This window comes from Tenrec ecaudatus, chromosome 14, assembly GCF_050624435.1.
Source record: "Tenrec ecaudatus isolate mTenEca1 chromosome 14, mTenEca1.hap1, whole genome shotgun sequence".
In the NCBI taxonomy this organism is placed as follows: domain Eukaryota; kingdom Metazoa; phylum Chordata; class Mammalia; order Afrosoricida; family Tenrecidae; genus Tenrec; species Tenrec ecaudatus.
The window spans coordinates 4,865,144-4,888,004 of record NC_134543.1 but is presented as its reverse complement, the minus strand read 5'-3'; the positions used below and the strand labels follow the sequence as shown (position 1 = coordinate 4,888,004).

Genomic DNA, 22,861 nt, shown 5'->3' with positions numbered 1-22,861 from the left:
GATGAATTATGGTGCCGGTCAGGAATATGGAAAGCACCATGGACTGCCAAAAGGACAAACAGCTCTGTCTTGGAAAAAGTACAGCCAGAATGCTCCTTAGAGGCAAGGATGGTGAGACTTCGTCTTACATACTTTGGGCATGTTGTCAGGAGAGAGCAATCCCTGCAGAAGGATACCATGCGTGGTGAAACGGACAGGCAGTGAGAAAAGAGGAAGGACTCAGACAGACGGATGGACACAGTGGCTGCAACAATGGGCTCAAACGCAGGAACCACTGTGACGAGGGTGCAGGACAGGTCGGGCAGTGTGTCCTGCTGTACACGGGGCCACTGCGAGTTGGAACCGACTCGAGGCACCATTGGGCTGCTCACAGGAAGGCCACAGGTTCAAACCAAACAGCAGCTGGACGTGAGAGGGACGAGACATTCTCCAAACACCAAGTTCAACTGCAATCAAGCCAGTTGCAATTCATGGCGGTATATCTGCTCCTGTCGGTGTAAATGACCGTAACTCTTGCTTTAGCTGTTTTATCACAAAATAATTCAAGTCAGTTTTGATTTGGCTTTTTTCCTTTTGTAATTACTCAGTCCGGTGCTTAGGTCAGATAGGAAAGGAATCTGGAGAGTTTCTAAGGCTGTAACCCATCTCTTAAAAATATATACATTTATTCAGTTTTTAAAAAATCATTTTATTGGGGGCTCGTACAACTCTTTTCACAATACACACATATATCCATTGTATGTCAAGCACACTTGTACATTTGTTGCCCGCATCATTCTCAAAACATTGGCTTTCTACTTAAGTGCTTAGTATCAACTCCTCATTTTTCCCTCCTCCCTCATGAACCCTTGATAATTTATAAATTATTATTATTATTCTGTCATATCTTACACTGTACAACATCTCCCTTCACCCACTTTCCTGTTGTCTGTACCCCAGGGAGGAAGTTCTATGTAGATCCTTATGATCAGTTCCCCCTTTCCTCTACCCTACCTTCCCTCCACCCTCCAGTATTTCCACTCTCACCACTGGTCCTGAAGGTATCATCTGTCCTGGATTCCATGTGTTTCCAGTTGCTGTCTTACATCCTCTGGTCTAGCCAGACTTGTAAGGTAGAATTGGGATCATGATGGGGGGGGGGCAGGGAAGAAGTATTTAAGAACTAGAGGAAAGTTGTATGTTTCATCGTTGTTACACTGCACCCTGACTGGCTCATCTCCCCGTGACCCTTCTGTAAGAGGATGTCCAGTTGCCTACAGATGGGCTTTGGGTCTCCACTCCGCACTCCCCCTCATTTACAATATGCTTTTTTTTTTGTTCTTTGATGCCTGATAACTGATCCCTTTAACATCTCTTGGTCACACAGGCTGGTGTGCTTCGTCCATGTGGCTTTGTTGCTTCTGAGCTAGGTCAGTTTTTAATTATTATTGCTTTCTCTTTTATTTGAGAGACTATAGTTCTTTAGGGAAGGAGAAAGCCTCATCTTTCTCCCTAGAAGCAACTAGTAGTTTCAAACTGCTTCCTTTGAGGCCAGTAGCCAGCAGGTAAGAGTACACCACCAGGGCTCCTTAAAGAGCTCTGAAAGATCGTGCGGCCTCGGAAACCCTGTGGGGCAGTTCTACTCTATCCTGTAGGGTCGCTGTGAGTGGGCCTCAGCTGGACAGCAGCTGGCTGGGTTACTGTGCATGGACTGGCTACGTGCAGAACTTCGCAGGACTCTGGATATGTAATTCTCTCATCCCATCTCTCCACAATTGCACGAGTTTGGTCTTAATGTGCCTATTCTGCAGATGGGAAAACAGTCTCTGGTGTTAGGTACTACCTGAAGTTGAATAATTGGCCCCGGGAGTCCCAGCTAGTGAGGGACCAAACTGGGATGGAGTTCCTAGGCCTGGCCGACCTTGAGCCTGTGATCTGTCTTTCAGCTTCCATGTGGCTTCTCGGCCTCTGTCCCTTAGCCACATAATTCAGATTAGCATTATTCAAATCCAGCCAGGTTCTTAGGATCCGAGGACCGTTTCCTTCAAGGAGGTTTAACATGACTTGCAAACAATCCCAAAGACAACAGGTCCCATTCAGCACCCCTTGGGGTGAGGTGCTATGATATGGGCCCCTGGTAAAGTTTGTTCCATGGGGCAACTAACGAATTAAACATCTTAAGCTCTTGGCTGTGAATAAATTGGATGAAGCGTCTCTATCCTGCTTATTCAACATTCCAAAGGAAACTGGGCTCACAGCCATCAGCTCCATTCTGACTCATTATGACAATCCAGGGCAGAGTCCCACTGCCCCTGTGGTTTCTGAGCCTGGGAAGCTTTACAGGACCAGACGGCCTCATCTTTCTCCCGTGGGGTGCCTGGTGGTTTTGAACTGCTGACCTTGTGGTTATCGGCCCAATGCACCAGGGTAACCTTACCTAACATCAGGGAGCAAATTTTAGTAAATCTCTATCGACTGTGCTCTTGCTTTGGGGTTCCTCTTACTAATTTGTGAGTTAGAAACAAGAGCTCCCTCTTTCTTTCCGGCAGAACAGGCTAGTTTCTGTTCTCCCCAGTCTAGACAAATGTTCTGTGGAAGAGGCTTAGTGGAAATATTTCACTTCGGAAGCGACAGAAGATTGCTTTTACACCGGGTGTTATGAAAATGCTTGGGCGTAGAGACAAGTAGAAAGGAAAGTCCCTGTTACCTGGCTTCATCGGGAACCGCCACATCGAGGTCACCTGGCAGAACATGGTCCATAGAGACGATGCTCTACGTCCTACTTTGGTGAATAGTGACCAGGGTCTTAAAAATGTAGAAATGACCATCTAAGGGGCAGTTAAGAGGAGTCCTTCGGAGTCTGGAGCAAAGAAGAATGGGAAAGATGGATTCAGGGAAATGATCTGTCCAAAGGACTAATGGAGTCGGAGAACCGTAGCCTGAGACCTGAAGAACTAGATGGCCCCCAGCTGCTGTCACCTCCACCCCTTCTGAACGGGACCCCAAGGGGTCCTGGAAAGAGGGAAGAGAAATGTGGAACAAAGACTTACTGATCTGAAAGGGACTGGGGAGTCTCCCAATCTAGGGTCTCACCCTTCAAACTGGGGACTCAATCAATCACCCCCAGAGGCCCCCTTTCAGTCCAACAGGCGGGCGAAGTGGGCTATAACACCATAGTGGGAAAGGAATCTGCCCCTCAGAGCAAGCGACCGTATGAGCCCCCCCAAAGGGCAGAATGTGTCAGAGGTCAGAGGCAGAAAGGCGAGTGAGTGGAAACAGGGCCCCCACGGAGGACGTGGGAAGAGTGCTGTCCCACCGAGGGGACTTCGAGCAGCACCGCCACACGGAAGGAGAGGCTCATGCCCTCAGCGAGTTTTCAAACCACAATGCAGTGTCTGTCAAGAGAAACCCCAGATCTCTATGGAACTCGATTTCTCTCCCAAGAAGCTTTTCTCTGAAAGTCAAACCACTGCACATCAAGAAGGTACCATTCTCAGGCCAGGCCCCCTTCTCCAAGTTTTTTATGTGCAAGTGGAAGTTACACATAAAAGCAACTGCTTGAAGTTCACCCTCGGGGATGCACGGCATCCTCCTCAGATTTGTTTCTGGAAAGCTGAGTCTGTCGAGAACAGCCACCAATAGCCTCGTCAGTCACCTAGCTGGTGGGTGAGTCCGAGGAGATGCAAATTCCCGCAGGGTAATGTTCAGACTGCAGCCATCTCTCTGCCCAGCGGCTCTGCTCACCTGCAGCTGGGGATCTGGAACCTGACAAGCCAAGGGTTCCATTGCATTTCATAAAACCAGCCAACAAAATACCTGGGGGCCTCCAGTCCACCTTGACCTCCAGCACCCCTGCTGGACAAGGCAGAAGTGCTCTGCGCCTCCCCAGGGTTTCTGGGGCTGCGAAGCTTTCCAGGGACAGGCAGCCTCCTCTTTCTCCCTCAGAGCGGCTGGTGGGTTTGAACTGCTGTCCTTTCAGTTAGCAGAGCAATGCTGAGCTCGCTGTGCCCTCAGGACTCCCCAGACGGAGGCACTAGAGGGACACCGAGCACTACAGGAAACCACAGGCCGGGCCCTCTCCCGACACCACTACAGACAAGGTGTGAGCCATGGGAGCACTCGTTCAAGGCGCCGACACCCATAAGGGCTATTTTCAAAGGGGCGTGTGCATGCCCTTTAAAGAACCAAGGCGCTCTCACAGCCAAGAGAAACAGTGTTCTCTAGAGATGCCAGGAGGCACGATCTCGCCAGGGCCTAAGAGTGGACTGCAAGTGGGGAGCAGAAAAGAGGGTACCAACTCTCAAATCAACAAACTCATGGCCAGTGAGTTAATGCTGACTCATAGTGACCCTGTAGGGCAGGGTAGATGTGGTCCTGTGGGTTTCTGAGACAGTAACTTTTTTAAGGAGTAGAAAGCCTCGTCTTTCTCCTGTGGGGTGGCTGGTGGTTTGAACTGCTGACCTTGCAGTTAGCAGCCTAATGTGTAACCATCATGCCAACAGGGCTCCTTGAGAGTACTAACTTTCAAACTCCATTGCCATGGAGTCGAAGCTGACTCAGAGTGACCCTACAGGACAGGGTATAACTGCCCCTGTGGGTTTCCAAGGCTGCAAAGCCTCTTTATGGAGTAGAAAGTCCCATCTTCCTCCCTCAGAGCTGGCTAGTGTTTTGAATTACTGACTTTAGGACAGCAGCCAGTGCATAACCATTACCCCCACCCACCCAGGGCTCCTAACTAGAAGGATATAAAGTTTTATGAGGCGTCTTAGTTCCAAAACTTTAAGAGGTGAACCATTAAATGGGTACTGCTGCAAGTGCCCTGGTGGTACAGTGGTTACTCACTGGGCTGCTAACCTCAAGGTCAGCAGTTCAAAACCATGAGCCACTCCAAGGGAGAAAGATGGGGCTTTCTTCTCCCATAAAGATTTACAATGTCGGAAACCAACAGGGACAGTTCCACACTGTCCTATAGGGTCCCTGTGAGACAGAATCGACTCGATGTCAGGGAGTTCAGGTTTGAGTTTGAGCTCCCTATGGTGGAGCCATCTGTGACTCACAGTGACCCCGTGGGGCCACGATGGTGGTCAATGGTGATCTTTCAAAAGTAGGTCACCAGGCCCTTCCTTCAAGGTGCTCATTGGGGATTCAAATGTCCAGGTTTTGACGCAGCAAGCAGCCTGCCGTGTTAGCTGTTTAAATTGCTTATGTCCCCAAACCCAAACTCACTGCCATGGAGTCTGTTCGGACTCATTGCGACCCTGTACGGACGGGGTTTCTGCCGCTGCAAGTCTCTGTGGCAGCAGACAGCCTCATCTTTCTCCCTGGGAGCAGTTGGTGGGTTTGAACTGCTGACTTGAAGTTAGCAGCCCTACTCTTACCCGAGGCCCCACCAGGGCTCCTTTGGCTCTACTTAAAAACTCCCAACTCACTGCTATCGGGATGATTCCAACTCACTGCAGTTCTGAGACAGAGGCAAACTCTCCCTGCAGTTTCTGAGGCTGCAAGTCTTCAGTCTTTACACTGCACCACCAAGGACTTGAAAAAAAAAAAAAGTATTAAATACACAGAAACTGCCTTAAAAAAAATTTTTTTAGAAACTGCCTTTTTAGGCTTCCTTATTTGGAGTCACGGAGACCCTGATGGCTTAAATTTTTTTAAAAATCCACCAGATACAGAACTCCAGGTGGGGCTCTGTCCTCCCGGTCAGTGGGGCAGGAAATCTAAGAGACAGACGGCATTTCCCGGGAGGAGCTGAGCAGCTTGAACGGGAGGAAAGGTCAGTAATAAGTGGGGGGGGGGGGGGACGACCCTGAGCTGTTCAGGGCATGGCTTCCACCTCTGTGTCCCCTGAGTGTGGCTACCTCCTCCAGAGAAGGCCCACGGCTCTCACTGAAAGCAGCCTCCTTGTCTGGTGGACAAACACTGTCCACCACTGTCCCCTACTGCGCAAGGTGGGCGACCCAATGCACCACACTGATCCCGGCCTATCTATACCTCACCAACACATTCCATCAGCAAGTCCAGGGGCATCCCACCTTACCTGTGAGGCCTGGGCTCTCTCTCTCAAAAAGATCTTCTCCCCCTGGACCGTGGGTGGGGCAGGAGCAGCAAAAAGATGCCCTCCCTACTGCACATGGGTATGGCCCTTGTGTGTGTGAGGGGAGGGAACTCAGCCCGGTCCAGGCCTCCGTGGGCAGGCCTGCTAGCCGGCCGAGGGCAGGTGTGATTCTTAGCACGTCTTGGGGTGGAGTCGGGTAAAGGGCTATGACCTGTGTGGTGATTCTGACCGAGGTGAGCTTGTCCCAAGGGGCCCTTGGGGGTGGGGTGCACAGTGGTTCCACGTGGGGCTGCTAGCTCAAGGTCAGTGGTTGGAAACCACCAGCCTCTCTGTGGGAGAAAGAGGAGGCTTTCCACTCCAGTGAAGGGTGACTGTCTCAGAAATCCACAGGGGCACGTTCTACCCTGTCCTGTCGGGTCTCTGAATCTGGACCGACTGCAGGGCAGTGATTCTGGTGTCTGGACTTAGGTTTGCCCTGCTGCTATTCTGAGTCATGAGCCGGTCGGTATGCAGGAGCCTGGGCCTCTTCCCAAGCCAGGCGCTCCGAGCGGCCGGGTCTGCTCCGGCCCGTGTGCCAGGGCCGCCCACCTTTGGTTGGGCCTTTCCGGTTCAGCGAGGCCTGCTGCTCCTCGGCGATGTTCAGCCTCCGCACCACGTCGGCCAGTGCGGACTTGAGCAGCTGTATGTCATCTTCCTGCACCTGGACCCGTTGCTCCAGGGACGCGATGCGGTCCGTCACCTCCATGCTGCTGGCGGCGGAGGCGCTGTCATCTAGACGGAGAAAGAAGGAGAGGGTCAGGTGCGGGCTCCACGGTCCCCCCCCCCGCCCCCTGAAACCCCGTGACGTTGCTCAGCGGGAAGGAATAACTCCTTGCTTGCTCACTCGCTCCTGTTGGTGCTTCCAGTCTCCCCCCTGCCGCGTGTATTCGTTCCCGCTGAGTCCCCGTCCCCCCCATGTGGCCGATTCATTTCCCTGCCTATGTCACAGAAGCCCTCGGAGGTGGAAGGGACACTCGGCTGCACAGAGGATACAGCTCCATGGATACTTACATGAGATGCCAAGAGACTAGATCCATGAATGTGGCGGAGCCAATGGGGGCAAAGACAGGAGAAGGCCTTGGCTGTAACCAAACACACGGCTCCGGAGGAGGCAGCACCAGGCCTGGGGGCTCAGGACTAGTCTCGGGGGACAGCAAGGCCGACTGGCATAACGTAGTCCACAAACACAACGTTCTGTGTCTTACTTACTGAGTAACAGTTGGGTCTTACGAGCTCATGGGTGGCTATCTCGGGTCCAACTGTTGGTCTCAGCGAAGGAGAGTGAAGCAAACCAAAGATACAGGGAAGCAATTAGTCCAAAGAACTAATGGGCCACGGCAAGCCCCGCCTCCACAACTCTGAGACCAGAAGAAATACATGGCGCCCAGCTGTTAACCACTCTAAGCCGCTCCGGGTAGAATGGGAGGAACAAGGTGGGGGGAAACCCTCAATTTAATGAAAAGAGACCAAGCTTTCTGCTCTGATGGGGACTGGTGGGGCCCCCAGGACAATGGCCCTGCGCCCCTCTTCAAACCTGGAACTGAGCTCATCCTCCGGGCTTAACGTTTGGTTCAACATGACGTGCGCAGTAACAGCCAGAAGGCATGAGCTCATTCAAACCCTCAAGCACAGGAGACCAAACGGGCAGCATCGGCCCCAAGATTAACCTCAGACGGCAGGCACGAGGGGTGGGGGTGAGGAAACACAGGGAGGGGGCGGGAAGGGCGCTGTTAGGTGACGGGTGACTGCCGTCACGGTTACAAAACTGTGTGTGTGTGTGTGTGTGTGTGTGTGTGTGTACTGCTGCGTGCACAACCAGCTTGCTCGGTTGACTTTCTCCCACCTCACGCTAAAACGGTGAGCAGCCACATAGAAACTGGCTGGACAACCTGTAACCAAGCAAACAAACAACAAAGAAGGAGAACAATTCAGACCCACGGACACCGCGCCTTGCTGACCAGGTCTGCTCTCCATCGTGTTGACAGGAAACTCACAGGATCACGAGACCGCCCTCCCTGCCACCCAGGGCTTGAATGCTGACCTATTTTAAGAAATATGGGTGGTTGAATCGGGGGTTGGGGGTTATACCTCTCTCGTCATGGTGATCATGAGTTCTTATACAGAGTCATCAATTCCCAAGCCCTTCCCAAGGTCAAGGACCCCGGTGGCCTAGTGGGTTATAAGTCGGGCCTCGAACTGTAAGATCGGCAGTTCAAACTCACCCAATGCTCTGTGGGGGAAGGATGAAGATGAGGGAGGCTGTCAGCGCCTGTAAAGATGTACAGCCTCGGAGACCCACAGGGGCAGCTCTGCCCTGTCCTGCGCGGTCGCTATGAGTCTGCATGAACTGGGTGGCAATGTGTAGCTTCTGAGTTTTTCCCAAGGCCCCCTCACTCTGTGTCACCCTTCCCTTCACACACTCTGGCCACCCTGGCCTCCTCTCCTCCTTCCCTTTTGGTTGGCACCTTTGCTTGAAATCCATTCCACCCGGCCGATGGCCAAATCCTTCCTGCTCTCTGAACCTCGGCTCACATGAGGGTCCTTCAAAGAACCATCGCCACAACCTCACTCAAAGCTGTAGCTTGTTACCATGTCCACGCTCTCCAGCTCTCCCATCGCCTGCGCCATGCGTAACCCGGGCTGCCTCGTCTGACATGTGGAGTCGCTTTTGACTCGGGGTGTAGCACACCCAAACCCTCCAATGCAGCACACCCCCCTGACCCCATAGAAACTACAATTCAACCTAGAAACAATACAAAGGTCGACGAAACTGCCGGCAGGCCCTGGACTGGGGACAGCGGCATGCAGGGCTGGTGGGGAGCGCACACTGGCTTGGAGGAGGAGAGATGAGACCATCCACGCAGCTCCTTCCATGGCTTTTCACCGGAGCAAAGTGCTCGTCCCAGGTCCGGCACGCACAGTGGGGCGAGGGCACCACGTGGGAAAACCCATCGTCACACCGCTTTCCGAAACCAAGGAGCAAGGTCAGGAGCTATGAATCCTGAGGAGGCTGAGGATGGAGACATTCCACAGGGGACACCACTGCGGAGGGGATCCCCCCAAACTCTGCCCATGCAATTCCTTTGCCTGCAATTCCTCTCGAAACAAAACCCCAACAAGCTGCTGGCAACCCGATTCCACTCAGATCCTTTTGATCTACCTGTGCATTGTCCGGCGTCCACACACAGGGGAGGCGATAGGTAGAAAATGCCGTGTCTGGGCAGGTGGACGTTAGTCAAAAGAGTGACATCTTTGCTCCCGGACACTTTGAAGAGCACACGGTTGCCCAAGGGAGCAGGGCAAGGGACGAGGTCTCAATCCCAGCTCTACTCTCACCGTCTGCGAGGACTTGATCTCTGCGTGCCTCAGTTTCCTCATCGGAAAAATGGGGATACTAACCGTCTGCCTCGTAAAGCTGCTGTAATAGTAAATGAGGTGATACATGGAGGGCACCTGGGATGGATTTCTGATGTCCATAAGGAAGACCAGTGAGGAAATGATGCGTTTAATCGACGGTGTGGATGAAGACCATAGAATGTGCCATGACCTGCCAGACAAACACGCAAATCTGTCTGGGACGAAGTACACCCAGAAAGCTCCTTGGAAGCGAGGGTGGAGAGACCTGGTTTCACGCACGTTGGACACGTGTCAGGGTGGGGTGGGCAGTCTCTGGAGAGCAGAGGGTGAGTGACCAAGACGAAGGCCCTCGGGGAGAGGGGCGGACAAGGTGGCGGCAACGAGGAGCTCCATCGCTGTCGCTGCTGTGCAGTGCTGTAGAGTCGGCTCCGACTCATAATGACCCTACTACGTGCAATCGACCGTGAGGACGGCCCCGGAGCAGGCAGTGTGTTGTCCGGTTGCACACAGTAGGGTCATAATGAGTCGGCACTGACTCTATGGCCCTTCACAATGACGACGGTGATGCGTTCACCCATGACAATACAGGAAAGCTACGGCGAGATGACGAGTGATAAAAATGAGCAAAGCCCACCCAAGGGTAGCATTTCCAACTTCCTGGGTGCTGTCTTTACATTTTAAGTCTCCGAAGCCCCCAGACGCAGTCTCCCTGTGACGAGTCAGAATCGACTCGATGGTGGAGAGGAGAGAGACATTTTATGCAATGGTCCCGGGTGGGGCAGGAGGAAGGAATGTGACTTGTGTTGGCAGCCGTGGGTCCTTGGTGGTGTCTGTGCCTTGTTTGTGCAGACACTGTGCTCCCTCCCTCATGGAACCGGCCAGATCGCCAAAGATGGCGAGGGCAGCCCCTCCGGGACAACCTTGCACTTCAGATTCTTCTTCCATACCTGGTGCACAGCCGGGCAGCACAGACACCTTACCAATCACTGTAGCCTCCCAGAGGGCTTCGGTGTCTATTGAACAGACTCTCTGGATCAATGCTATCGGCTTGATCCCACTCGGAGCCGCCCAACTACCCGAGTGGCCGGGAGTGTAGCTCCTCACAGGAGTAGAAAGCCTCATCTTGCTCCTGAGGAGCAGCTGGTGGTTTCAAACTGCCAACCTTATGGTTAGCAGCCCAATGAGTAACCACTACGTCTTGTTTCGTTCCTAGAGCTACGGCTTTAATAAAATGGCCGAATCCGATGCACCTTCGGTAATATTGCCAAAGGCATTCGGGGAAAAAGTCAAACTTTCACACGATCCCGAAACAAAACAAACATCCGCCACGACCAACCTGCTCAGTGTGTGCCTCCTACCATAAGTGTGAGGAGCCCTGGTGGTGCCATGGTTACGCATTGGACTGCAATCCGCATGGTTGGCAGTTCGAAACCACCAGCAGCTCTGCAGGAGAGAGACTGCTGGACTTTCTACTCGAGTAAACATTGACAGTCTCAGAATCCACAGTGGGCCGCTGTGAGTCAGCCGTGACTCGATGGCAGTGAGTTTGGTGAGAAGTGATACGAATGGATACACTTGAATGATGGTGCTGGTGAGGAACACTGAAAGGGCCGTGGAAGTGACACAAGAGGAGCAGCCAGAATGCTCCCTCCGGTGGGATGGTGAGCCAGTACCTCAGGTACTTGGGACATGTTATCAGGAGAGACCAACCCTTGGAGAAGGACATCATGTTTAACAAAGGAGAAGGCAGTGAAAAAGCGGAAGGCCCTCGATGAGACAGATGGACACGGTGGCTGCAACACTGGGCTCAGACATAACAACTGAGGGGCTGGTGCTTCGTTCTGGGGTGCACAGGGACGCTGCGTCGGAGCAACCCCGAGGCACCTCACAACAAGTGATAAACACAGGCGTCTAATCAGCTTAGGGGAACGTCCTCTTCTGAGATTGGCTGGAATTTTCCCTGTGGCCTAATCCTGGTGCTCATCCACCCTGCCAGAACCTTGGCTTCCCCGCCTGGGGGTTTTCTCCCTCCTGCCCAGATCATCCCTCTGAAGAACACGCCGAGAGGCGTCTTTGGCACCAAGCAGTGTTGCCCATCGGAAGTTCTTGACCTTTCTGTGTCTAGACAAGGCCAGTGTTGTTTGAATGCCTTGACACCTCACTTCAGTTTGGGGGTGGGGGTGGGGTGCTTATGAGCATCAAGGTCAAACCCGAAGTTTGTTTTAACCCACAACGGCCATGTCCAACTTCAGAACCTCTTACAGCCTTCCATCGCCTAAGACCTGAGCTCTCATCTGCATCTCATCAAAGAAACCTCGGTCCAAAGAAAGCCTTCCTGATGAAATCGGGAGAGGTCAATGGACAAAGACAGTGACTGGATTAAGTGATCTGGGGACCTGGCAGGGGAGGCTGGGGGAATGGGGCACACATAACAATGAGACCCGTCCTGGAGAAGGACGCCATGCTTGGTAAAGTAGAGGGGCCCTGAAGAAGAGGAAGGCTCGCAAGGAGCTGGATGGACACTCCATGGCTGCCACCATGGGCTCAGGCACAGGGACAATGGTGAGGATGGTGCAGGACCAGCCGTGTGTCAGTGTGTGGTGCGCGGGGTCGCTATGGGTCAGGACCCACTCGATAGCCCCTGACAACAACCATGAGAGCAACAAGTCTAAGAAAGAAGATGCTCTACTATGATCGTGGTGATGATTGTTCAACTCTGCTTGATAAGACGGAAGTACTGAATCGTCTAATGTATGGATTCGATGTCAATAAAACGGTTTTAAAAATAATCACACACAACCCTCCATAGATGATGTACTAGGGTACGCCAAACAAAGTGTCGCTACTAGACACTAGACATCTGCATTAGACAAAAACCCTCCCTCCATCTGGGTCTCTACACTCCCGAGGGCAGTATCTCCCTCCGTCTCTCTGCCCCTTCCCCTGGAGACTTCCATGTTCCCCGACGGACAGACATTACATGTAAATGGCAGTTTGGGCCTCCTGGAAGGAGTCAAAGCGTGTCCCTTTCAAATGATTCTGGTGTGTGTGTGTGCGTGTGTGTGTGTGTGTGTGTGTGTAACAAAAGGAGGCAGGAGGACCATGGTGATCAAAGCCGTGGGAGTGGTTAGGGTAGAGTTCTCACTGACCTGCTTGTACTGACCTGCTTGTCGCCCCACCCTCTTGCCCACCCAGAGGGAACGGAGCTGTGCTGTGAAAAGAGGCAGCTCCCTGGCTGACCATTCCCAGCCATTTCCTCACCCGCCCTTGTGAATGTCCCGTGTCCTTCAAGAAAAATCTACCCAGATGTTCCCTTTGGGACCCTCAGTGACCCATCACCCTTCTGAGCTGGCCCTCTCTGCCCTGGCCTCTCAGATGCCCTCCGAAGCCACCATGCTGACTGGGGGGCCACCTGCACAAGACGAAGCTGGGTGTCCACCTGGGCGAACTTGCCTGCCTCACTGACCCACGGGCCACAGAGACGGGTCCAAGCACGTTTCCTGTGGAATGGACCCCGAGCGTCTGAACTGGAACCCCGGTCGCAATACTTTTCAACTGCATGTGACCCCCCTATGGACTTGAGCTCGTCAGAACCTGGTTTAACCCAGAGCCTGCCTCTTGTGTTAGCATTTCCGTGTTCCTGTTCATCCTCACTGTAATTTGTGGGTGTCCGTTGGGGGGATGGCTTGGAAAGGACAGCCTTCGCTATGCTTCTGCCTCTAGGGGGTTGACAACCTCTTTGGGAGCAAGAGCCATAGACTGGTGGGGACAGCTGTTTGTCTCCTTGGGTAAGGCAGGAGGGTAGGTTTACACTGGGCAGGCTAGCCAGGAGCTAGAGTGTCCCGTTATCTCAGGATCAGCTAAGGAGCTCTCGGACTGAGATCCAGTTACACCTGGGGCTCCTGGGCCAAGGGGCAGGCTAGATTTAACCTGAGGCAGGGCGCAGGCCACTTAGTGTAGTCACCAAAGCTGGCCCACACAGCTAGGGGACACTATCTCCTGGGCCCCGGCTGACCTCAGGGCTGGTGGCAGCGCTTGGCAAGGCAAACACAGTCCAGCAAAGGGGAGTAGGACAGGCTAATTATGCCCAGTGTGTGCAGCTGTCGGGGCCCGAGGTCCAGACGTGGTACAGGGAACAGAGAAGACCCCCGGCTGGAATCCTACCAGCTGTGGGCTCGTGAAGGAGCTCCGATGGGGGTGCGATGAGTTGAGTTGCTAATCAGTAGTTCAGATCCACCAGCCACTCCGCAGGAGAATGAGGCGCTCTACTCCCATAAAGATGTACAGCCTCAGAAACTGACGGGGCTCATTCAAGGCCATCTTCTAGACTTGCACTGGGTCAAAATAAACTCAAAGGCAGGAGTCTAGTTTGGGTTTGGCGGGGCCTTGGCAGATGACCACTGTGGTGTGGGGGTGGGGTGGGGACTGTAGACTGTACTGGGTAACACCATGGGACGTGACATCCAAGTGACTGACTGCAAACATCTGCGTCATGTTTCAGCAGAAATCTTAAAATCCCCATAAAACATAAAAATCTCCCTGTCGTTAATGATAACAAGAACATTTTTTTCGTAAGGCCAGCGTATGTGTGTCAATAGGTCCACGAGGCTAAGCCTTTGTGCTAATTTCCTTCGTGGGGCTTCCTAGGAGCCCAGGTGGCATAGTGGGTTACAAGTTGGGCTGCAAGGTCAGCAGTTCAAAACCATTAACCGCTCCAAGGGAGGAAGAGGAGGCTTTCTGCACCCATAAGGAGTCAGTCTCAGAAACCCACAGGGAAGTTCTACCTTGTCCTATAGGGTCACTCTTAGTCAGCCTCGACTTGACCGCAGAGAGAGACCGCACACCAGGCTGAGCTGTCACCACAAGCCAATGATGACGACAACCATTCCACGTTTCGTCTGCACACATTGATGCCGTTTCCGCTGCTGCCTGTGCATTTATAGTTGCTGGTTTTGTCCAATGTTCCGCTGTTTTAGCTACAATATCGTGGAAAGCAGTATTTGCAAGCCTGGGTCAGTCACTCTCTTGAGAATGACGATGTCCACAAAGGAGAAAAACGCGAAGCCGGTGTCTTAGTCCAGTGACTGTCAAGCAGTGTGATTCCGCGTGGGAAGTTCTCACCGAGCACTGGTGCCGTGGCTATTCACATAATCTGAGATGCGGCTCATTTCGGCAAGGTGCAACACCGCTGTTGTGGGGTGCCGGCAAGGTGACTCCCACTCACAGCGACCCCTGTGCACAACAGAGTGAAACACTGCCTGGGCCTGCACTGTCCTCACAATCGTCCCTGTCGGAGCACATCGTCACAGCCACGGGCGGCCCAGCTCGTTAAAGCTCTTCCTCTTTCCGCACACTCTTCTAAGATCACACCTGGTGAGAGCCTGAGGCGTATCATGCGTCCTACTATCACATGCCCAAGGATTCGGTCTGGTCTGATGGAGGAGGTGGCCCCCGGTGCGCCGAGTGGCGGGGAGGTAACATTAGGCGTTGCCACACTGGGTGATACCAATCCCGGTGATGCACTGCTGCACCAATCATGCCACCTGCCCCGATGCTCAGATACAAGCGGGGGATCTTGCAAGTGAGGATGCCGATACAGAAGCAACGTGGAAATATCTTAAAGAACAGCTTTAGTGGGTTTTTTGGTCAGGTGTTATTTCATATTTTCTCATGAATATCTTAAAACTCCTTCTTAGAACATAATCTAGTTTGTGTGCCTCTTTTATCGATCTTATTTAAGTATTCGCTGTATGAGATAATAAACTACCTTTCCATTTATCATTTTTATACTTATACTGGTCATTGGGCAGTGAACCTTTGTTAAATGATTCGAGCCCCACTCCTGGAATGGACAGCTCCAAGCCAGTTCTCAAAGGGCCGCCACCTGCTTCCGGCCACACCTTGGCTTCCATCTGGGTTTCAGGTTCTGAAATGGCCCCAGGAGGCATCTCTGGGTCGTATCAACTGTCCACACACCGTGCCACTGACTGAAAAGTGGGTGGCTGAAACCCACCCAGAGGCACCTTGAAAAAAGGCCTGGCCAACAACTATGAACCATCAGTCACCCAAGACCCCAGGGACACGCTCTACACAGATCAGACATTGGGATCACCGGGAGTCGGAGCTGACTGGCCAGTACCTGGTATCAGTGGGTGCAGGTGGCCCTGCATCACCTGTCTGTGTTTCCAAGACAAAAAGGGAACCTTGCAACTTGGTCCTCTCTTTATATCCCCGTGCAGCTGGGGATGGCGAGTCCCGTGCCACATAAAAGCCTTTACATTTAATTGTCTTTGAACTGTAGGATTTTACTGAAAAGTGGAACGAAAGTTTCCAGGTAATTCCAGTTTGCAGACGGCTATGGATGACAGTGAAACTCACAAGGCTACTGCTACCCTGACTTATCTGGTCGCTATGGGTTAGAGCTGACTCAATGGCAGTAAGCTTAAGTTATGACGTGAGGGCAAGAGCGGTATTTCAAGCCAGTTATTAACGTCCAATGAGTGAGTGATGATTGAAAACACAAGCTCTTTCCAGAGAGAATACTCCAGAACACTCCTTAGAGGGGGTGGGGGGTGAGGCTTCACCCCACGCACTTTGAGCATCTTATCAGGAAGGGCCAGTCTCAGAGAAAGGCATCATAGTGTGTACAGTAGAGGGTCAGAGAAAAAGAGGAAGGCCCTCAGGAGAGGACCTGACCCAGTCCATCAATGGACTGACCCAGTGACTGTAAAGGGGCTCAAACACAGCAGTGGTCGGTGCACAGGAGGGAGCAGGGCCGGGCAGTGTCTGGTTCTGGGGGTTGCTGGAGCTGAAGCCAACTTCATAGCACTTAACATGGCAAGAACTGTCCTGGAATAATTCTCTAGTTGGACATTTAGGGAATTTGTTCTATCTTAAAATACACTCGAATCTCATTTTGCCTAAGTGCTGTTGTCAAGCCAACGAGCCTTCTCATGGAGCCCCAAGGCACCACTAATGCTTCGGAATGTTTAATAAATCTCTCTCTCTCTCTCTGTCTCTCTCTGTCTCACACACACAGAGTTTTCTCAGAAACTGAAAGAGGTGGGCATGGCAATGATGTCTATTAATGCCTTTGACCCCTAGGGCTTTCGAGCCCATGAAACCTGGTAGTTGAGCAGAAGATAAACTCCACGCTGAATGTGTGAGGCCGTGGACACTGTTCACCCCAAACACCAAAGCTCAGGCCCACTGAAGGAGGACAGGGCCGGCCCGGTCTTGATGAGTGAGAAAGACGGGGAAACGAGGACTCGGAAGGATTCTGTGTATCTTTGTTTGTCTGTCTTATTGGCATGTCACCCACACAGCGTACAATAACCCGTCACATGACAACAGAGCTGTGCAGCCATCCATCACCAGGACCAAGCTTAGAGGGCTTCCTTCTCTCTTGTCCTCATTGCTCCCCCCACCCCCACCCCCACCCCCGTCACACCTTCCAAGGAACCATTAATCCAGTTACTGTCCCTATAGACTTACCCAGCCTGGGTTGCAGGTACAGAAAAACAAAACAGAAGAACAAAGCGCAGAGACAATAACAATAGCTAAGTGACACAGAGAAAACCCTGAAAAGAAAGCAGAGAGCATGAAAAGCCAGAACAAGAGGCCGAAGCTCTTGAAAGATGCTTCCAGGAAGTCATACATGGCCGAATCCTAACGCTCAGAGGAAAGATACAAAATCACGGGTGGGGGAGAACAGATAAAGCCATGACCCAGAGGATAGGCTATGGAGAAGATCCGGCACGGGCAGCAAACATGGGGACTACAAACATCCAACGGTCAGAACGAACCAAGCCCAGACAGAGGGTATTCCAAACCCCATGCGTGACGGACACCCCACACTAATGATTGTCGCTGGCCTCGGCAGGGGACTCACAAACAGCGACTGTGAGCATGGGGCAGCACTGGGTGCTGTCCCCTTCCAGGGTGCCTGGAGCCCCTCGGAGGAGGGCCCTGCCCGACGGCACCTAACCTCGTGATGGCTGCAATGATACTCAGCCCGAAGTCACTTGCACGTGGCACTCATGACACTGTTGGATAATTTCCGCACTGTGCTGGGTCACCTTTCTTTGGAATGCATACAAAGATGGGTGTCCTCCAGTCAGGTGGGCAGGCAGCTGTGTTCCAGATTTCTTGGCATAGGCATGGTGTGCTTCATCTCTCTGATGAAACATTTCAATTGGTATTCCTTCAATTCCTGGAGCCTTGGATCTTGCTTATGCCTCCAGCACAGCTGCCCGTTGGCCTCCAGTAGCATTGGTTCTTGAGCATTTGCCACCTCTGGAAATGGTGGAGTGTCGACTAGTTCCTTCAGGAACAGTGGCTCTGTGTTCCTCCCATCTACTTTGGATGCTTCCCGCATGGCTCAATAGTTCACATCTAGAATCTTTCAATGTTGCTACTCATCACTTGAGAGTTTTTCCTTCCTTCCTTTCAGCTTGATCCTTTCAGAGTCGCCAATTCCAGGTCTTTGCATGTTTCAAATAATACTTTGTCTCATCTTCTTGAGCTGCTCTTTGAAATTTTCTATTCAGCTCTTTGACTTCATCATTTCCTCCATTTGCCTTCGCTATTCTAAGATTGAGAACAAGTTTCAGAGTCTCTTCTGACATCCACTTTGATCTTTTCTTTCTTTCATGTTGGGTTGGCTATAGAAACAAATCCAGGGACACTCACGTATGTATGTATAAGAAAGAGCAATTGTATATTAAGGAAACATCCCAGTCCAGATCCAGTCCACAAGTCCAATATTAGCCCATCAGTCCAATACTAGTCCATAAATTCCTCTTCAGACCCATGTAGTCACTCTCAATGATGACAAATGTAGGAAGATCACAGGCCAGTGGGTGAAAAGTCTTGTGGATCCAGTGATGTCAGAAGCATCTCAGCGCCGGTGTGGGTCTCCATTCCACATGTCTCCTCCAGCTTTCCGAGTGTGGCTCTTCAACAGGAAGGTGAAGCCGGTCTCCACAAGTCTCCGCATGGCTTGTCAACAAGAAGATGAAGGAATCGCGAGAGAGTGTGTGGCCCTGCCTCCAGGGAGAGAGGGGCAGTTCCCAGAATCCTATGAGAAGGCCATGTCCCCAAGGCGTCATCAGCAGGCTAGACTGACAGGCTAGACTCCACCCCTACACTTATTTATCAAGGTGATATGAAATTATGTCACTCGTGTCTTTTCAATAACGTGTTGCTTTCTTCGTGTATGTTGTTCTTGATGTCATTCCACAGCTCATCAGGTCTTCTGTCATCAGTGTTTGGTTCATTAAATCTGTTCTTGAGCTGTTCTGGAAATCCAGGTGGGATGGACTCAAGGTCATAATCGGGCTCTCGTGGGTCTGTTTTCAGAGCGCCCTGGTAGCACCTAGGTTAGTACACATTGGGCTGCTAACCGCGAGGTCAGCAGTTTGAAACCACTAGCCGCTTTTCGGAAAAAAGACTAGTCTCTTTATTCCCATAAAGAGTTTCCATTTCAGAAATCCACAGGGGCAGTTCTACCCTCTCCTATAGGGTCACTATGACTTAGAATCCACTTGGTGGCAGGGAGTTTTGACTTGTTTCCATTTTCAATATCAACTTGAACTTACAGATGAGCAATTGATTGTCTGATCCACAGTCAGTCCCTAGTCTGGTTTTGGCTGAAGATACTTAGCTTCCCACAGATGTAGTCAGTTTGATTCCTGTGTATGCCCTCTGGTGAAGTCCCAAGATATTATCAGTGCTTGCATTGCTGATAAAATATATTTGCCACGGAGTTGTTGGTCTCACGAAATTCTATCGCTCTTATCTCCAGTCATTCCTATTGCCAAAGCCATTATTACTTCTCAACCACAAATGCCACTAGAGAATTACATCTCAAACAACAGTAATAGACCACTACACACCTATTCAGAAACCCAAACTCACTGCTATGGAGTCAAGTCAACTCATAGCAACCCTAGAGGATAGGACAGAACTGCCCTTCCGGGTGTCCGACACTAACTCTTTATGAGAGTAGAAAGTCTCGTCTTTCTCCTGTGAAGTGGCTGTTGGATTCTAACTGCTGACCCTGTGGCTAGCAGCCCACCCACTACACTACCTGGGCTCCTATGAGAATGGCGAGGGTCTAAAATACTGCCAGCATCAGTCACCTCGCAGGATGTGCAGGAACTCACCTGTCAAAGAGACTGCCTGGGCATTCCTACAGAGCCGCCGTGGTCCCGCTATGCAACCCAGCAAGCACAGTCCTGGGTTTTTACCCAACTGGTTTGAAAACATATGGTGGTAGTTACATGCTTGCATATCAACTTGAAGCTACTCAAAGTGTAGGGGTGGAGTTTAGCCTGTCAATCAAGCCACAGACTGATGATGACTCCTTGTGGGCCAGGCCTTCTCATAAGGAGGGTCCTGGGAACCCCCACCCCTCTTCCTTCACCTTCTTGCTGGCTGACCCTGATGGCTGCCAGAGCCACCGCTAGTGGATCCACACGACTTTGCACCTACCGTCCTGTGATCTTCCTGCATTCTGCATCACTGCATGTGGCTGCGCAAGTCTGAAGAGGGACTCATGGACTTGAATCGGACTGGGCCGGGATGTTTTCCTGATCTATAGCTACTTCTTGATATAAACCTCTTTCTTATACATATGAGTGTCTCTGGATTTGTTCCTCTAGTCAACCTGGCCCAACACACCTATCTACAGAAAAACCTACATGTAAACCACATGCAGGTTATGTAACAGCTTCATTCAAAATGGTTGACATAGAAGCATCCAAGATGCCCTTGACCAGGCGAGTGGATAATCACAATGTGGTACATCTACACAAGGGAAGCCTGTCCCACCATGAAAAGTCCTGCAGCAACCTTAGCCCTCTCTGCTCTCACTGTCATCGAGTCCATGCTGACTCGTAACAACCCTATAGGACAGGGCAGAGCTGCCCCTGGGAGTTTGGGAGACTGTAACTCTTTATGGGAGTAGAAAGCCCCGTCTTTCTCCCTCAGAGGGGGCAGTAGGTGGTTTTGACCTTCAGACCTGGAGGATTGCAGCCCAGTGTGTAATCACTATGCCACCAGGGCTCCTGTAACTCTCTGCAGCTGAACAAAAAGCAGCCAGTGTGGAGAAGCCATGTGCTGCAGGGGTCTAACTAACTGACACTCTGGAAAAGGCACGTGACAGACAGTGGTTTCCAGGGTTCAGGAAGCGGGAGAAACAGGCGTGGTCGGGTGGACAGGAGACTTCGTGACACTGAAGTGGTAGACACCTGACAGCCTGCGTTTGTCAGACCCAATGGGGGGTTCTGAGACAAGACAACAAGTACCTTCTTTCTAGCCGATGCGCCCCGGACTGCAAGGCATTCTCAAATGCTGAATTGTATTTTTTTACATGGTTACTTTCACTCGCTTCAAAGGGAAACTAATAGAATTGACCACATCAAGAAAGCAGCAACGTCGCCTGATCTTCTCAATAGCTGCAGAAAGCATGTGAGAAAATTCAACAGCCTTGCCGGATGAACACGAAGCTGGGGATAGAAGGAAACTGGCCCAGCTGAGAAAAGAACGTGTCTCCAGACGAACTACAGCAAACTCCATGCTGTTCAGTATTCCCAGCCAGAGCAACAGGCACGCTAACTGTTAATACAGGGCATCCGGATTGGAAAGAAAGTAAAGCTGTCTTTACTCATAGCTAACATGATTATCCAAGTTCAAAATCAGAGGCAATCTACTGTAAAACAGAAAAAGTAAACCTCTAGCACAGTGGTTCTCAACCTTCCTAATACCAAGACCCTTGAATACAGTTCCTCGTGGCGTAGTGACCTCCAAGCATAAAATTATTTGCGTTGCTACTTTAAAACTAACATTTTGCTACTGTTAGGAATCGTCATGTAAATATCTGATGTGTAGGATGTATTTTCATTGTTACAAATTGAACATAATTAAAGCATAGTGATTCACCACAAAAAATACGCAATTATATATTGTGAAAAAATTATTTCTAATGACAAATAAATGAAATTTTGTCTTGAAGCATGGTGTAGCACAGGTAACAGTCTTCACACCAGGTACTCATCTGTGGGTGTATCTGCTTGTGGGCGGACCCGCCTGGAGAGGGATAGAGGAGCGGTGTCTCGGTTCCTAAGACCATGGGAAATATGTGTTTTCCGATGGTCTTAGACGACCCCTGTGAAAGGGTCATTTACCCCCCAAAGGGGTCACAACCCACAAGTTGAGAACCACTACACGAGAGCTAAAAAATGAGCTTATCAAAGTTTTAGGGCAGAAGATCAATCAACAAAGACTAACCATATGTGTACAAACTTGTACCAAACAACAGGAACTGAAATGACAAAATATCACTTTAAGAGCTGTCAAAAATGTCCATGTGAAAGAACGAACAGGAAGAGAGGGAGGGGGAGAGCCAGGAAGTGGGAACATAAAACTATACAGCTCCTAGAATAAAACAGGCGACACTTTGAAACCTTAGGTTAGGCAAAGAGTCCCTAAACATGCCAGCAAAATCCCATCCTATAAAAGCCAAGAGCTGGTGAACTGGACGTCCTCTACATCCAGGACTTCCGCTCGGCGCAAGGCCCTGTTGAGAGAGTAAAAGGCAAGTGAGCAAATCACACAAACCCTTGAGCTGGCAAAGGACGCGTCTCCACAACACATCGCTCGAAACTCACCGCCAGGGGGTCGTCCAAAGCACAGTGACCTCACAGACAGGGTGGATTGACCCCTGTGGGCTTCTGAGGCTGCAACGCTTTACTGGAACAGAAACTTTCTTTGTCCTGTGCAGCAGATGGTGGTCTCGAACTGCTGACCCCATGGTTAGCAACCCAGTGTGTAACCCACCATGCCATCAGGACTCCTCTGAGCATGAGCCCCTCTCAAAATGCAGTCGTGAGGAGACCAACAACTTTTTTAAAGGGCAAAAGATCTGAACATTTACCCAAGAAGATACACAGATGGCCAAAATAGAAAGGAAGGAAGGAAGGAAGGAAGGAAGGAAGGAAGGAAGGAAGGAAGGAAGGAAGGAAGGAAGGAAGGAAGGAAGGAAGCAATATCAAAAGGCTGCTTATGCTGGTGAGAAAGTAGAAAGTAGCAGGGTAACTTTGGAAAACATTTTGTAAATTTTGTTAAAACGGATGTTCGACAGACATCGTTGTTTGAGTCGACCAGTCCCGTCCCAGGTGTCTACGCAGAGAGATGAAAACACGTCGACACACAAGCTTAGGCCTTTCTGCACCTTCACTGGTAATTGCCCTAAACTGAAAACAGCCCATGTGTCCATCAATGGATAGACGAACTATATCTGTGAACACACACAACACGATTTGAATTATGGTGGTGGTAAAGAAAACTAAAAAGTGCCATGGACTGTGAGAAGAACACACAAATCCATCTTGGGAGATGTACAGCCAGAATGCGCCTTAGATGCAA

At 51.1% G+C, this 22,861-nt stretch overlaps 1 protein-coding gene across 1 annotated transcript in view; it reads right to left on the bottom strand.

Moving 5' to 3' along the window:
* EML1 (EMAP like 1) overlaps positions 1-22,861 on the bottom strand; it is a 121,629-nt gene that overhangs the window by 72,774 nt on the left and 25,994 nt on the right. The window contains exon 2 of the mRNA XM_075531969.1: positions 6,626-6,808. Within this exon, the coding sequence (XP_075388084.1) occupies positions 6,626-6,808 (183 nt within the window). The remainder of the gene's footprint in view (positions 1-6,625; positions 6,809-22,861) is intronic.